Source organism: Carcharodon carcharias, chromosome 2 (assembly GCF_017639515.1).
Source record: "Carcharodon carcharias isolate sCarCar2 chromosome 2, sCarCar2.pri, whole genome shotgun sequence".
NCBI classification, from domain to species: Eukaryota; Metazoa; Chordata; class Chondrichthyes; order Lamniformes; family Lamnidae; genus Carcharodon; species Carcharodon carcharias.
This window is the reverse complement of record NC_054468.1, coordinates 129092061-129108462: the sequence shown is the minus strand read 5'-3', so window position 1 is coordinate 129108462 and position 16402 is coordinate 129092061. Positions and strand designations below refer to the sequence as shown.

Genomic DNA, 16402 nt, shown 5'->3' with positions numbered 1-16402 from the left:
TGCTGTTTGTGGGGCTTTACTGTGTGAAAATTAGTTGATGTATTTCCCTACATTGCAGCAGTCACTTTGTATCAAAAGTACTTCATTGGCTGTAAAGCACTTTGCAATATTCTTGGGTTGTGATAAGTGTGATATAAATGCAACTCTTTTTTTTTCTTTTTTCTTTCTTTAACTGGCAATGGTATAGCCCAGGGTACAAATCCTGAATGTGCTTTCCCCAACCAAGCAACTAACTTTTGTTTTTAATCTATCGCTCAACGCCTGCTCTGTCGGGCTCTACTTGCTCATCCAGCAGACATCACAGCTCCCAAGCTGTGGCAAAGATGGCAACTGCTAATTGAGGAGTACTACCCAACTGTCAGTCCAGCAATAGGCTGCAAAGATGTTACAAATGAACTTTCATACTAATAATTGCAAAGTATCACTCACAAATAGAAAATGTGGAGCATAACTGGAATTGACTTAGAAAGGGGCACAGCTGATGTTATTGCTGAGTCACTTTTAATATGCAGATAGTGCAGTGAAGAAACAGTTAGAAAAGGGAAGTATAGCAAAATGGTGAATGGTGTATAAATAGAAAGTGAGATACAAGTCTGCAGAACTGTAATTGTTTTGCCAAGGGTATTGAAGGATCTTAGGAATATTCCAGCCTGGAAATGCCTTCCTCCATTTGTCAATCTAAGTGTCTAGGAAGTATTCCATGATATCTCTTGCACCCTTCTATCACATTTTTTTCCTAGATATTTATCCATCTCTCTCTCTCTCTCTCTCTGTGTCATACAATAAGCCACCATGCCACCCCCCCCCCAACCCCCATGGCATTGATTTCAAACATTTAGCACCATCAGCCTAAAGAACTTTAATCTAAATTGCCTTTTCACCTTCCCTCTTCTAAGTTAGAAGCTGTGCCCTCTTGTTGCAAAATCTGCAATGATAACATATTAGGGGTGAATTTCCTCAAACTTTCTCTCGCTGTGATACCATAACAGCAGTGGAAACCCTCGTTGCATGCGTACATTGGCTTTCCACCACAAAGGTGGCGCAGCAGAAAAAGGTCGAAGGGAATTTATCCCATTGACATTAATCTTGCTTGTACCCTTTAGGTTACTCCTGAACCTTCTCTTTAGGGTAAGCATTCCCAGCTTCTTAGAACTTGGGGTGGCTAATCCCAGCTGCCAAGTTAGTTCTCCTTCTCTGCACCTTTGAGTTACTCAAAACAGTACCCAGTGCTCCCTGTTGAAGCTGGACTGTGCTCTGTACAAATTTCCACCGCCTGAGATTTGTGCTCTTTTCCTTTAACTGCCAACCCAACACCCTGTTTGGTATCTCTCCTGCTGCAGCCCATTGTGTTGATGGCTTCAGAAATCAATCCACCAATGTACCACATCATTCTCCTGTTTCATGTCACATTGATCAATACCATTTAGATGATATTGATATATTATCCTTTACAAAACTTTGCATTCATTCACATTAAATACCATTCCTCAGCCCAGCTCGCTATTTTAACCAGACCCTTCTGCATTTGCCCAGCCTGCTGTTTGCAGTCCCTCCCAGTTTAGTATCATCTTCAAACTGAAGTGTTTAGTTTCTGTCTCTGTTTTCAACCAATTTATTTATACGGCAAGCAATATCTTAGGCACCTCCTTTATTGCAATGCAGCTCGCTGTGCTTTAGCCAATTATCAGTCCATTATCAGAGCAATCTAAGATGCTTTCACATTATCTATATATGTGGAGCCTAGGAGACCATTTGTCAAAGTAATGGCTTTTCCTAACTGTAGTATCAGCAATGTATCTATGACCATGAATTTCGCTATGCATTTTCTCAGCTGGGACTTTCCGTTTAGAAAACTTCCCAAAACATACTGCTTCACCCTTCTCTGTGAAGAAGAATTATCTTCAATACCCACCTGTCTGCCCATTCAACTAAACCTGCCTGCTTCCTTTTGTGTTCATCCTCACAAATTGCCATGCCCTCTAATTTGGTATGATCAGCAAATGTTATTCCTCCTGTGTTATTAGAAATCACTTACATAAACGGAAAGCAGGTTCCCCAGCACAGATCCCTGGGGCACCAACCACTACCTCTTACTGCAAATCTGAAACACACCAATTTATCCCCACTCAACGGTTTCTATCCCTACCCATCCCTCGGGTCAAACACGGGCAAGGAAATCTCCAAATTGCCATCCACCACCCTCCCTCAATACTCCTCACGTTGAACACCACTTGGAAGAAGCACTGGGTGTAACAAGGGTTCAGTATGTACTCTCAGGGACTTCATTGTTCATCACTGAGTGGCACAGCAGCACCACAATTAACCAAATAGGCCCAGCACCGAACGACATAGCTGGCAGACTGGGCCTGCGGCAGGTGGCGAGAGACCAAGGGAAAACCTCAATTTGACCTCGTCCTTGCCGATCTATCTGTCACGAATGCATTTGTGTTAATACCATGCACAGCTATCAATGTCCGTATAAAAAGCGGGACACAATTGGTAGAGGTCTTTGTCAAGATGAAGTTCTGTCTTTGCATTGAGGGCACCCTTCATTGTGTTGTATGACACTAGCACTGTGTCAAATGGAATTGATCCAGAACAACATCTTGCAGCACAGAAATGAGCATCCATGAGATGCTATGGGCCATCAGCAGGAGCAGAACTGTATTCACTGCAAGTGAGCATGACTGCCCTTGATACCAAAACAGCATTTGACCTAATAAAATTGAAGTCTATGGGGATTAAGGAAATGAGTTTCCCTGGTTGGAGTCAGACCAGCCCAAAGGAAGATGGCTGTGGTTGTTGGAGATCAGTCACCTCAGCCTCATGACATTGCTACACGGGTTCTTTGTGGCAGTGTCCAAGGCCCAACTATATTCGGCAGCTTCATCAATTACCTTCCCTCCATCATAAGGTCAGAGGTGTTGACGTTGGCTGACAATTGCATGGTGCTCAGATCCATTTAATTCCTGAGGTAATGAAGCAGTCTGCAGCTGCATGCACGAAGCCTGAACAACATTGAAGTTTGAGCTGTTAGGTGCCAATGGTGGTATTACCATTGTTGAACCCCCAACCCTCAGCCCCCTGAAGGTCATCATTGACCAAAACTTAATAGGACAAGGCACATAAATATTGTGGCTACAAGAACAGGTCAGAGGCTGGTTGTTCTGCGACAAGTGACTTGCCTTCTGTTTCTGAATCTTTGCACCACTTACAAGGTACAAGTCAGGAGTGTGATGGAATACGCCCTACTTGTCTGAGTACAGCCCCAACAGTACTTGAAGCTCAACACTATCCAAGACAAAGTAGCCCACTTGAACAGCACCACATCTATCACCTTAAATAATCACTCCTTCCACCACCAAGGCAACATAAGAATGTCAGGACCCTCGAGCTTGCCTTGCCAGTCAAATACAATCAAGGCTAACCTGCCTCATTCTACTTTCCCACCCGCTCTCCATATCCCTTGATTCCCCGAGGGACTAAAAATCTGTCTATCTTGGTCTTAACACCTTTTAAAAATATTCTGCTTTTCTATTCTTACCACCAAAATGAATAACCTCACAGTTCCCCACATTATCTCCTTCTGCCACCTTGTTGTCCATTCACTTAACCTATCCGTATCTCTTTATAGCCTCTTTGTCTCCTCTTCACAGCATACCTTCCCACCTAGCTTTGTGCCGTCAGCAAGCATAGATACATTCCTTTTGGTCTCTTCCATCTGAGTCATTAATATCAATTGTAAATAGCTGAGGCCTCAGCACCGATCATTGCAGCACTCAACTACTCTGACTGACAATTTGAAAATGCCCATTAATCCTTACTCTCTGCTTCCTGTCCTTTAACTAATCCTCTCTTCATGCACCCTTATCTTGTGTATTAGATTTTTGTATGGAACCTTAGAAAATGCAGTTTGGAAATCCAAATAAACCATATCTACTGGCTCTCCTTCATCTATCCACCTAATTGATGTGTGCTTTGCCTGAAGGCAGATCCTGAACTCAGGTCGTCAACTCATTGTCTATTGATGATTCATCCTGATCTGTGTTCTTGGCTGATTTTATTTTTCAGTGGTGGTTTGCTATTGCCTTCCACTTACTACAGGCTAGAGCAAGGAGGCAGATCCAAGTCTGCCTCAGCCGGAAAAGGAATCAAAACTGTGCTGTTGGTGTTTTCTGAACCACAAGCTAGCCACCTAGCCAACTGAGCTATCCAGTCTCCACTGTGTAGTTACATCCTCAGAAAAACACGAATAAATTTGTCAAACACTATTTCCCTTTCATAAGACCATATTGACTTGTTCTAATCATACTATGCTTTTCTAAGTGGATTGTTAACGACTTCTTTAATAGATTCCAGCAATTTCAGGCTAATGGCCTATATTTCCCTGTTTTTCTCTCCCTCCTTTCTTGAATAGCAGTGTTACATTTGGAAACTTCCAATCGCTGGGACCATTCCAGGGTCTAGGGAATTTTGGAAAACTGTAATCAGTGCATCCACCACGTCTGCAGTTAGCTCTTTTAGAACCGTAGGATGTAAGCCATCAGGTTTTGGCAATTTGTTGTTTTTTAATTCCATAAGTTTCTATAATACTTTTCCTCTGCTGATATTAATTACCTCAATTTCCTCACTCTTATTAGCCATCTCTTTCTGGTATGTAATTTGTTTTCTACTGTGAAAACAGACACAAAATATTTGATCAACATTCCTGCCATGTCCTTGTTCCTCATGATAACTTCTCCTGTCTCTGACTTTAAGGGGCCAACATTTATTTTAGCTACTTACTCCTTTTTTAACTTGCAATCTGTTTTTACATTCCTGGCTAATTTACTCTCATTTTATTTTTTCCCTTTTTATCAACTTGTAGGTTGGTTTTTGTTGATTCCTAAAACACACTCAGTATTCAGGTTTACTAAAACAAAATATTTTAAAAATTCATATGGCTGAATTCTTTCCTAGTATTTGTCTTAATATTGCATAACATATTTCTTTCCTGGCACACTGTCAAAATATTACCTGAAAATCCATATGTGTAACATTCCATCACATTGCTTATATTTTCCCTTACTAGTATAGATCTGTAATCAAATGCCTGTGGATAGCTGGTATAAGCTATTGGCACTGTGTGTCTTAACAGTCATGATTAAACTGTTCCTTGAGGCATACCATTAGAGGGATAGGGCAGAGGACCCTGGAAATGGGAAATTTACATGGCACCCACCTGTAAGAAAGAGAGGCTTGCATTTCTTTAGTGCTTTTACAACCTCCAGGCATCCCAAAGTGCTTCACAGCCAATGAATTACTTTTGAAGTGTAGTCACTGTTGTAATGTAGGAAACACAGTAAACAATCACAAACAGCAGATGAGATAATCATAGAATGTTCACAGCTAGGAAGAGACCATTCGGCCTGGTATGTCCTTGCTGGCTCTCTAAGAGCGACTCAGCTTGTTCCACTCCCCTGCCTTTTTCCTGTAACTCTTTCGAGTACAAACACGTTTCCATCTGTTCCTATTCAGATGAAGTTACATTGTTTCATAGTTTGCCATTGTGAGATTTGAACTCTTGATCTTGAGGTTACAAACCCAGTACCATAACCACTTGGCTATTTAGGCCAAGCGCCTTTTTCCTGTAGCCCTACAAATTTTTCCCTTCAGATAATTATCCAATTCCCCTTTGAAAGCCACAATTAAGCCTGCCTCCACCACACTCTCAGGCAGCACATTCCAGATGCTCACCACTTGCTACGTTAAAAAATATTTTTTCTCATGTCGTCGTTGCTTTTTTACCAGTCACCTTAAATCAGCGTCCCCTGCTTCTTGAGCCTTTTGCCATTGGGAACAGTTTCTCTCTATAGACTCTGGCCAAATCCCTCATGATTTTGAACACCTCTATCAAATCTCCTCTCAACCTTCTCTTCTTGAAAGAGAACAGCCCCAGCTTTGGTAATCTATCCTTGTAACTGAAGCCTCTCATCCCTGGAATCATTCTCATAAATCTTCTCTGCACCCTCCCCAATGCCCTCAAATCATTCCTAAAGTGTGGTGCTGTTATGATACAGCGGTTTTTAAAGGCTGAGTTATTTAACATCTCAGGGGGAAACTTTAAACAACTGTCATAACCTATATTTTCAATTGCTAAGTTTTGAGTTGCAGCTGTAAATTCAGGAATAAGACCACCAGTTCTTGAGAGGTTTTTATATCAAACTAAATGAGACACTTATTAGTTTACAACAGGGTATTAAATATATACACATGGCTACAAATTGCTACTGTCATAACTTTTAACAAATTCCCAAACTAATCTCCACTAAGGCAACAACAACCCATAGACTTTAAGCAGACACCAGACAAAACATTTTCACCTTACAGATTCAAATGAGGTGCCTTTCAACTTGGTTCCCTTGCAGACATTTGTAGGCTTACAGGCTATAATCTTACATGCCTGTGCCTTTCACACACAAGCTCCTCTCAGAGTATACCCAGCCTTCCCTTTGGATGCAGATTCTCATTGTATCACCAGGCCCTTTGAACTCCACTTCTTCTAACAATAAAACCTCTTTCATAGTACCAATTTTCTTAGTAATATACACATTGTTTGGTGTCTCCTAGCTAGATGCCAGATTTTACTCCCCTTCTTGACTGCTCTATTCACAAAATGCAAATCTATTCTTTACCCCTCTGTTTACATCTCAAAACTACTATACATCAAAATACCCAGAGTTGCTGGCATTGATCCAATTAACACGCACAGACTAAACCTCTATTTAAAAAAAAAAAAATTCCAATAACATTATATACATTAATAGCTTCATGACAGATGCCCAGAACTGGGGACACAGCTCCAGTTACAGTCAAACTCAGTTTTATAATGGTTCACAATAATTTCCTTGCTTTTGTACCCTTATGCCTCTATTTATAAATCCTAGGATCAAAATGCCTTATTAACTGCTTTCTCAATCTGTCATGCTATCTTCAATGAATCAAGCATGAATACCTCCAGGTCCTATGCTCCTGCACTCCATTTGAAATTCTGTTTTTTATTTTATATTACCTTTCCTCGTTCTCTGCATTAGAGTTCATTTGTCAACATGTCTGCCCATTCCACCAGCCTGTCTATGTCCTCTTGAAGCCTATCACTATCTTCCTCACAGTTCATAATACAAGTTTTGTGTCATTTGCAAATTTTTAAATTGTGATCTGCACCACCCAAATCTAGTTCATTGATAGCTCAAGGAAAGTTAAGGCCCTAATACTGACCCCTGGGGAACCCCACTATATAGCTTCCTCTAGTCCAAAAAACTACCAGTCACCACCAACCTCTGTTACCTGTCCCTTGGCCAACTTTGTCTCCATGCTGCCATGCATGAGCTTTAACTTTGCTAACAAGCCTGTTACATGACACTTTATCAAATGCCTTTTGAAAGACTGTGTCACATCAGCCACATTACCCTCTTCAGCCTTTTCTTGTCACTTCATCAGGAAACTCATATTTTCCTTTAACAAACCCGTGCTAGATTTCCTTAATCCATATTTGCCCAAATGACTATTAATTTTGTCCTCTGTATCATTTCTAAAAGCTTTCCCACTACTGTGGTTAAACTGATTGGCCTGTAGCTACTAGGTTTACTCTTGCACCCTTTTTGAACAAGGGAGGAGCATTTGCAATTTTCCAGACCTCTGGCACCATCTCTTGTATCGAAGGAGGATTGAAAGATTATGGCTGACACTTCCACAATTTCCACCCTTCCTTCCCTCAGTATCCTCAGATGCATCTCATCCAGTCCTGGTGACTTATCAACTTTAATTACAGCCAGCCTATCTAATATCTCCTCTTAATTATTTCTTTAGCCTCCCAGTGTCTCAACTACTTCTTCTTTCTCCATGACTTTGGCAGCAGCATCTTCCTTGATAAAGATAGGTGCAAATTACTTATTCAGTACATCAACCATGTCCTCTGCCTTCATGTGTAAATCCCCTTTTTGGTTGTTAATTGGATCTACTCCTCCTTTTACCATCCTGTACTAATTATATGCCTGTAGAAGGTGTTTGGATCCCCTTTTTGTTGACTGTCATTTTATTCTCATACTCTCACGTCTCATTCCTTTTTATGCTTACCTCTGAACCTGCTAAATTCAGCCTGGTTCTCTCTTCTGTTATCAACCTGACAGCTGTCATATGGCTCTTTTTCTGCTTCATCTTAATTTCTTTCTCTTTTATTATCCAGGGAACTCTGACTTCTTGCCCTACCTTCCCCCTCGTGGGAATGTACCTTGACCTCACTGGAACAATCAACTCTTTAAGACAACCTATTGTTCAATTGGTTTGCCTGTGGTCCTATGATTCCAATTTACCTGAACCAGACCTGTTCTGATCACTGTTCCGTAAAAGCTTCCCAACTGACACTAGATTCACTTGTCCTACCTCATTCCCTAGAACCAGATCCAGCAATGCCTACTTCCTCATTGTACTGGAAATATACTCATGTGGAAAATTCTCCTGAACGTGCTTTAGAAACTATTTTCCCCTTTATGTCCGTTACACTATTACTATCCCAGTCTTTATTAAGATAATTAAAGCCTCGTATTATAACTACTCTATAGTTCTTGCAGCTCTAATTTCCTTGCAAATTTGTCCCTGTGTTGCATTCCTGCTAGTTGGAGGCCGATAGAATACACCCAGTATTGTAATGGTACCTCTATTGTTTCTTAGTTCTAACCAAATAGATTTTGCCCTTGACCCCTCTAGGGCATCCTCTTAGGCATTTTAATAATGTTCTTAATCAACACTGCCACCCTTCTTCCTTTCTTTCCTTCACTGTCTTTCCTGAACACCTTGTATCCAGGAATAGTTAGTACCCAGTCCTGCCCTTTTTTGAGCCAGGTCTCTTTTACTGCCACAAAATCATACTTCATTGTGGGTACTTGTGCCTGCAGCTCACTGACCTTATTTACCACCTTCCGTGCATTCAAGTGCGCACTGAAAACCCACTTTAAACCTTATTGTATTCACTCACACAATCTCACTTTACCTATCTCTCCCAATTCTTTGTACATCTTGTTTTTCCTCTCTAATGTTACTTCCTGGTTCTCACCCTCTGTCATTAGTTTAAACCCTCCCCAATAGCTCTAGCAAAGCACCCCACAAGTGCTTTGGTGCAGGTTCTGTTCAGGTGCAATCCCTGTGGCCTGTACAAGTCCCATCTCCCCCAGAACTGGTCTCAAAGTCCTAGGAATCTTAAACCCCCCCGCCGGCCTCCAGGACCATCGTCTAACACGCATTTATCTGCTGTATCTTCCTACTACTATACTCATTAATACGTGGCACCAGAAATTCTATTTTTAGTGGTGTACTTTGAGGGATTTGTTGGCCAGAACACCGGGAAGAACTCCCCAGCTCTTCTTGAATAGTGCTATGAATCTTTTACGTCCACCCAGGGGGAGAGACGGGTCCTTGATTTAATGATTCATCTGAAAGATGGTACCTCTGATAGTGCAATGCTACCTCAGTACTGCATTCATTTGGCCACAATATAAAAAGGCTATAGAAATTGGGAATATTTTCCCTGGAAGACAGGTTCATAGGAGACTTTAGTGAAGTCTTCCAAGTTTTTTAAAATGAATGTGTATGGAACAGACTGGCCATGGCTGCAAATTCAAGAGGAGACTGTGTAAATATTTGACAGAGAAAGCAAATGAGCACAGAAAATAGAGCAGTGTGGAATGCTTTATATTCTGGATCAGCCTGAGAGACTACGATGGCGTTTTCTGGTAGTGTACATGCTGGGATTACTTGGAAAAAATATGAAAAAACATGAATGCAAGACTGATTTAAGCCAAGGGGAAAAAGCAAAATGTGTCAAAAGGGAAAGACCAGAGGACAGCAGCTCAAAATTAATAAAACATCAAGGCTAGAAAAAGACTAATTAAATAGGGAAGGGCAAATGATTTATGCTAACTCCCTGTCAGCATTTTCTCCAGATGTAAATGGTTTTCTTCCCTTAAAACATGTTTTCTGCTGTTTCCTTGTGCACTGTTGGAGGTTATGAAAATTGTGCCTTTATGACACACTCAGGATATTTTTTTATTACCGCAGTAAACAAAGAATTCAGTTTCAGGGCAAAAGCAGCAGTAAGTTCTTACAACCGGCCAACAAGAAAAATCACAGTCTTGTTCCCTTCGGCCTCAGGTGAGATGGAGACTGTGCACTAGATGGCTGTGTCCATAAATGCTGCCTTGTGACCTCAGTAATCTGTTGCCTTTTCAGCAGACACTGGTTTAGATTTTTTTTAAATTAGCATAGTTGAAACTTTCTGTTTGTCTGCTGGTTCTCAACTCAAATAAAGACGTTCATTTAGCCCCTGCCATGAATGCAGCACATTGGTCTGGAAACAGCAGGTATGCAAACTCCAGCCCTAGATCAGAACAGAGACACAGTGTTTGGTAAGCAGACTGGTTTGACATACGCATTAGGTTGGTTATGGAACTGTGGCTCTCTGTTTCTACATCAAATATTCAAGCCACAAAAGTGACACAGTAATCTTCTGTGGTATTTAATAGTATTGGTTTTTAGGAATCAGCTCACTGTATGTTACTTGTATAAGCTTCAAACACTCTCTGTCTGACTCCTGAAACAAGTCTCGTGAGCATATTTGGGGGTGGGGGGGGGGGGGGGGGGGGGGGGGTAGATCTGGTACTGTGGAAATTACATTTCTCGTCCTGAAGGGGAAGAGAACTTTGCAAAACCATTTCTCCAGTGCTTGTTTTCTTCCTCCTTTTCAGAATTGCATTCAGCTGTGTTCATTGACCTCCTGTGAATCCAAGCAGTGAGTGCTGTGGAGAGAGGGTGTGTCTGAGAGATTGGGCATAGGGCGAACATTACAAGTCCAGCCTTGTACCTGATGTTCAGCAGGAGTCATCTAATGGAGATCAGGAGTGGTGATCAGTCTAATTTTATTTTCCTCTAGCGTAGAGGCATTAATATCACTTGTATTCCAACTCTTCCCCTCCGTGTTTCACCCAACCTCCTCCAGTCCCCTTCCCAGAAACGCAATATAAAGCTATGTTTACCAAGGTAGACTAACTCGATGCAGAATGAAAATCTAACTTGTGATCTTCTGGTCATCAGGGATCTTAGAAAATTCTTTATAACTTGAAGTCACGGTTTCTCGGATCTAAACACATAGCCGTTTTGATTTTTAACTGATCATAAAGTAGTCTTAAATATTTCCCGCTTCAAATGTTATTTTGATTCTGTCCTTTGACCCAGCTGTAGGACTAAATTGAAGAGCTCCCGACTAATTTAAAATAGAACTCTTGAGTCTCATCCAAATTGCAGATGGTGGAAATCTGAAACTAACTAGCTCTCTTTCATTCTGTTGTCAAACTAGAGTAGGCAGAGTGATTAGGAACACATGGAAGATCAGAAAAAAATTGAAGTTTGGAATTTGGGAGTGCATGGTTTTGAAATTAAGTGTCAGATGTGAATTTAGTTCAAATAATATGAAGTAAATTGTACTCTGCAGTCTGTTTATTGTATCTAAAGTAATTCTCAAGGTGACTGGAATTTCTCATCAATTCCATCAACATTACACTTACCTCACTTCATTGGTTATGGAGACCTATGTGCCTTCAATGCAGGAGGAAGGCAACGTGAAAATTTTTATTATTCGCTCGTTGAATGTAAGCATCGCTGGCAATCCAGCATTTATGGCTCACCCTTAATTACCCTCAAGAAGGTGGTGGTGAGCCGCCTTCCTGAACTGTCCATGTGCTGTTGATACCCCCAAAATGCTGCTATATCTGTTAACGGTTCCATGCAACTGAGTAGCTTGCTAGGCCGTTTCAGAGGACCTTTGGTGATGTGATTGACTCTTGATCCGTAGTCTGTGATTGACTCTTGATCTGTAGCCTATGTGTATAGCCTAGAGGTAACGGCTGGGCCAGTTCAGATATTCTGTATTGTCAAGTAGCTGGCTGATATTTAAGTATGAAGACTGACCAAGAGATGAAACAGTGAACAGAGCGCCAAATTATTTCCTGCAATATTACATGGCTGAGGTGCTGATAGAGCAGCTGTTTAATGTGCTGTGCTTTCCCATTCTGAACAGGTTCTGCCATTCCCCAGCCAGCTGGTTTACAACAGAGTTGGAAAATGTGGAAGCCGGACTGTGGTGCAGCTACTGAGAGTCTTAACGGAGAGAAACCATTTCAACCTCATAAATTCAGATGTTCACAACAAAACCAGGCTAAATAGAAATGAACAGGTCAGCATCCCTTTTTTGAAAAGAATGAATTTAACTTCCTTCACCATTGCCAATAACTTAGGATCCTGATACCCAAGATAATTTTCAGTACACACCTCTGCAGTGCCTCATTGGCAGTGAATGATGAGGTAACTAGAACTGCATACAATTCCCTAGTTGGATTCTGGCCAGCAACATTTCCATCCCTCTGCTAATGTTGGCCTAGCTTTTTCTCACTGCAGCTAAGCATGGGGCTGATTTCATGATTTTATCCACCATAATTGCTCGGATTTTTTACCTAATTGGCATGCAATATATTGCTCCATTTAAAAAGATACTCCCTCCTTACTTCTATAATGATTTTATGTTTATCTGTACTGAACTGCATCTGCGATCAATTGCTGATGATGTTAGGCCTGCTTTTTTTGTTTAATTAAGTCATGGGATGTGGAGGCTGCTGGCTAGGCCAGAATTTATTGACCATCCCTAATTGCCCTTGAGAATGCGGTGAACTACCACCTTGAACCGCTGCAGCCCATGTGGTGTAGGTACACCCACAGTGCTGATAGGGAGGGTGTTCCAGGATTTTGACCCAGTGACAGAGAAGGAACATCAATATAGTTCCAAGTCAGGATAGTGTGTGGCTTGGAGGGGAATATGCAGGTGGTGGTGTTCCCATGCATCTGCTGCCCTTGTCCTTCTAGGCAGTTGTGGGTTTGGAAGATGCTGTCAAAGGATCCTTGGTGAATTGCTGCAGTGCATCTCGTAGGTGATACACACTTCCGCCACTGTGCGTCGGTGGTGGAGAGAATGAATGTTAAAGGTGGTGGATGGGGTGCCAATCAAGTGGGCTTTGCCCTGAATGGTGTTGAGCTTCTTGAGTGTTAAAGGAGCCGCACTCATCTGGGCAAGTGGCAAGTATTCCATCCCACTCCTGACTTGAATATGGTGGACAGGCTTTGGGGAGCCAGAAGATGAGTTCCTCACTGCAGAAATCCCAGCCTCTGTCTTGCTCTTGCAGCCTTAGCATTTATAGGGTGGGTCCAGTTCAGTTTCTGGTCAATGGTAACCTCCCTCCCCCAACCCAGGATGTTGATATTGGGGGATTCAGCATTTGTAATGCCACTGAATGGGGCGATGATTAGATTCTCTTTTGTTGGAGATGGTACTTGTGTGGCATGAATGTTATTTGCCACTTGTCAGCCCGAGCCTGAACATTGTCCAGGTCTTGCTGCATATGGATATGAACTGCTTCAGTATCTGAGGAGTTGCGAATGATGTTGAATGTTGTGCAATCATCCATGAATATCACCACTTCTGACCTTATGATGGAAGGAAGTTCATTGATGAAGTAGCAGAAGATGGTTATGCCTAGGATACTACCCTGAGAAACTCCTGCAGTGATGTTCTGAGACTGAGATGATTGATCGCCAACAATTTCATCAATTTTCCTTTGTGCTAGGTATGACTTCAACCAGCGGTGAGTTTTCCACCTGATTCCTATTGATTCCAGTTTAGCTAGGGCTCCCTGATGCCACACTTGGTCAAATGCTGCCTTGATGTCAAGGGTAGGCACTCTTCTTTCATCTCTTGAGTTCAGCTCTTTTGTTCATGTTTGGATCAAGGCTGTAATGAGCCATGAGCTGAGTGTCCCTGGTGAAACCCAAACTGAGCATCAGTGAATAAGTTATTGCTGAGTAAGTGCTGCTTGATAGCACTGTCGATGACGCCTTCCTTTACTTTGCTGCTGATCAAGCGTAGACTGATTTGGTGGTGATTGACCAGGTTGGATTTGTCTTCCTTTTTGTGGACAGGACATATCTCGGCAGTTTTCCGAATTGCCAGGTAGATGCCAGTGTTGTAGCTGCAACGGAACAGCTCAGCTAGGGGCACGGCTAGTTCTGGAGCACAAGTCTTCAATACTCTTGCCAGAATGTTGTCAGGGCCCATAGCCTTTACAGTATTGAGTGCCTTCAGCCATTTCTTGATATCACGTGGAGTGTATTTGCTGACACGTGCACCCAGTGATGGGATTACAAAATGGCAAGTATCTGGGTATTAGGATGTAATGTATAACAAGGTTCAAACTTGTTCTCATCCATTGTCTGTTGACCAACCAGTGACTATCCCTTAGGGAAGAGAGGTCCTTTTGGTGGTCATGCTGGCTTTGTGGTGCCAACCCTCCATTGTCAGACTCAGTAAGCTGATCCCTGAGCCAGGCAGGTCCGCAGTAGTCCTGGGCACTGTCCGTAATCGGTCAGCCTGTTGTCACATTAACAGAAAGCTGCTGTGGGATTTTTATTCCCACTTCTAATAACCCTAGAAGCTGTTGCCCTCCTTGGATAGGGCTGTGATTGCACAAGCAGAGGGAAAACGGCAGGAGCTAAATGACGTCTGTTTTTAAAACACATGATTTTTTTGTCTTCCGTTTTTACAGATGGAATTAATAACCAATATCAGCCTTGGAGAACAACCTTACTTGTATACACGGCATGTTCATTTCCTTAACTTTACAAGGTAATAAATGCAGTTTATTTCTTTGTTTGCACAATTGTGAAATCTTCTGTTAATGTAGTACGGTTCTCTTCTGAACTTACTACCACAAGTGGTCAGAGTTACTAACAGTTGATCCTGCGTGTATTGTCTTAAGTGTTAGCCTTGAGAGGTGGTAACTCTCCTCCCTCAGAAGCTAGTGAGTTCAAGCCAAACTCCAGGTGTTGAGCATAACATCTAAGGATATTTCAGTTTCCCTATAACTGCATCTATCCTATTCACCTTACCACATTAAGTAGTGATGAGTGCCACATTCTAGCCACTCGTTGGTTGAAAGTTTCTCCTGAATTCTCTATTGCATCTATTAGTGACTATTTTATATTCATAGAATCATTGAATGGCCTCCTTTTGTGCTGTAACCATTCAGCCCATTATGTTGGTGCTCGCCCTCTGAAGGAGCAATTCACCTAGTGCCACTCCCCTGCTATTTTCCTGTAGTCCTGAAAATTTGTCCTTTTTCGGATATTAATCCAATTCCCTTTTGAAAGCCTCAATTGACCCTGCCTCCACCATGCTCTCGAGCAGTGTATTCCAGACCCTAATCACTTGCTGCATGAAGAAGATTTTCCTCATGTCGCCACTGCCTCTTTTGTCCATTACCTTGGATCTTGATCGATCCACCAATTGGAACATTTTCTCCCTATCTACTCTGTCCATGCCCCTCATGATTTTGAATACTTCTATCAAATTCCTCTCAACCTTCTCCAAGGAGAACAATCCTAACTTATACTATATTATGGGCCCTAGTTTTTGATTCTCCATCAAGTGGAAACTTCTTTTTACATTTATCTTATCAAACCTTCTCATAATTTTTAAAATCCCTTTCACATCATCCCTTTATACCTCTGTTTTCTAAAGAAAAGAGCCCTAACCTGTTCAATCTTCCCTGATGTGTATAACCTCTCCATTCTTGTGTTGTTATCCTTATAAACCTTGCTTATATCTTCTCCAATGGATATATTACTTTTTTTAGAATACGAAGACCAGAACTGTGCACAATATTAAATACTGAATGCTAGTTGACCTCCCTTGTCATTGTACGTGGGGCATCAAGGACAAATCCAGTTTTTGGGTCCAGCAGGTCATAAAGCAGTGGAAAAGCTGGACCTTAATGGGACAAGCATGTTCAGGCTGGAGAGCAGAAGGAGGGAGATAGGAGGGGGAGATATCAGGCTAGACAAAGAATGGAGAGATATGTATTAGAAAGGGGAAAAGGAGGGGAATAGGACAGGAGCAGAGGGAATGACAGAAGCCAGTAAATGAATATGTGACAGTAGACCAGAGCCCATTTCTTCACAGGTAGTGGGGAAGGAAAAGTTATAGTCAGAAGATAGACAGTGAGGGTGAGGGCAAAGACGCCAGCCCAGAGGAGTAAATAGAGGGGCAGAGGTGGATGGAGGAAGGTTGAATGCCAGCCAAAGCTGAACCACAAATAATTTTCATCTTCAATTGTGCCGAGGGTCCAATTCCACCTCTGAAGGAGGAGGAAGGACCAAGAACATTTGGCTCTGTTGGGTCCAGTGGGGGGGATGCATATACAGAGAGTAGCTTTTCAGCCTCTGGTTTGGGGGTGGTGCTGTTTCCTTGCGCAAGAGGCTGGAAAAGGTT

At 42.0% G+C, this 16402-nt stretch overlaps 1 protein-coding gene across 3 annotated transcripts in view; it reads left to right on the top strand.

Moving 5' to 3' along the window:
- The window catches only part of usta (uronyl 2-sulfotransferase a), a 105870-nt gene that overhangs the window by 25142 nt on the left and 64326 nt on the right, over window positions 1-16402 (top strand). For all 3 annotated transcript variants that reach the window (XM_041182742.1, XM_041182741.1, XM_041182743.1), the window contains 2 exons: window positions 12107-12262; window positions 14679-14758. In XM_041182742.1, the coding sequence (XP_041038676.1) occupies window positions 12107-12262; window positions 14679-14758 (236 nt within the window). The remainder of the gene's footprint in view (window positions 1-12106; window positions 12263-14678; window positions 14759-16402) is intronic.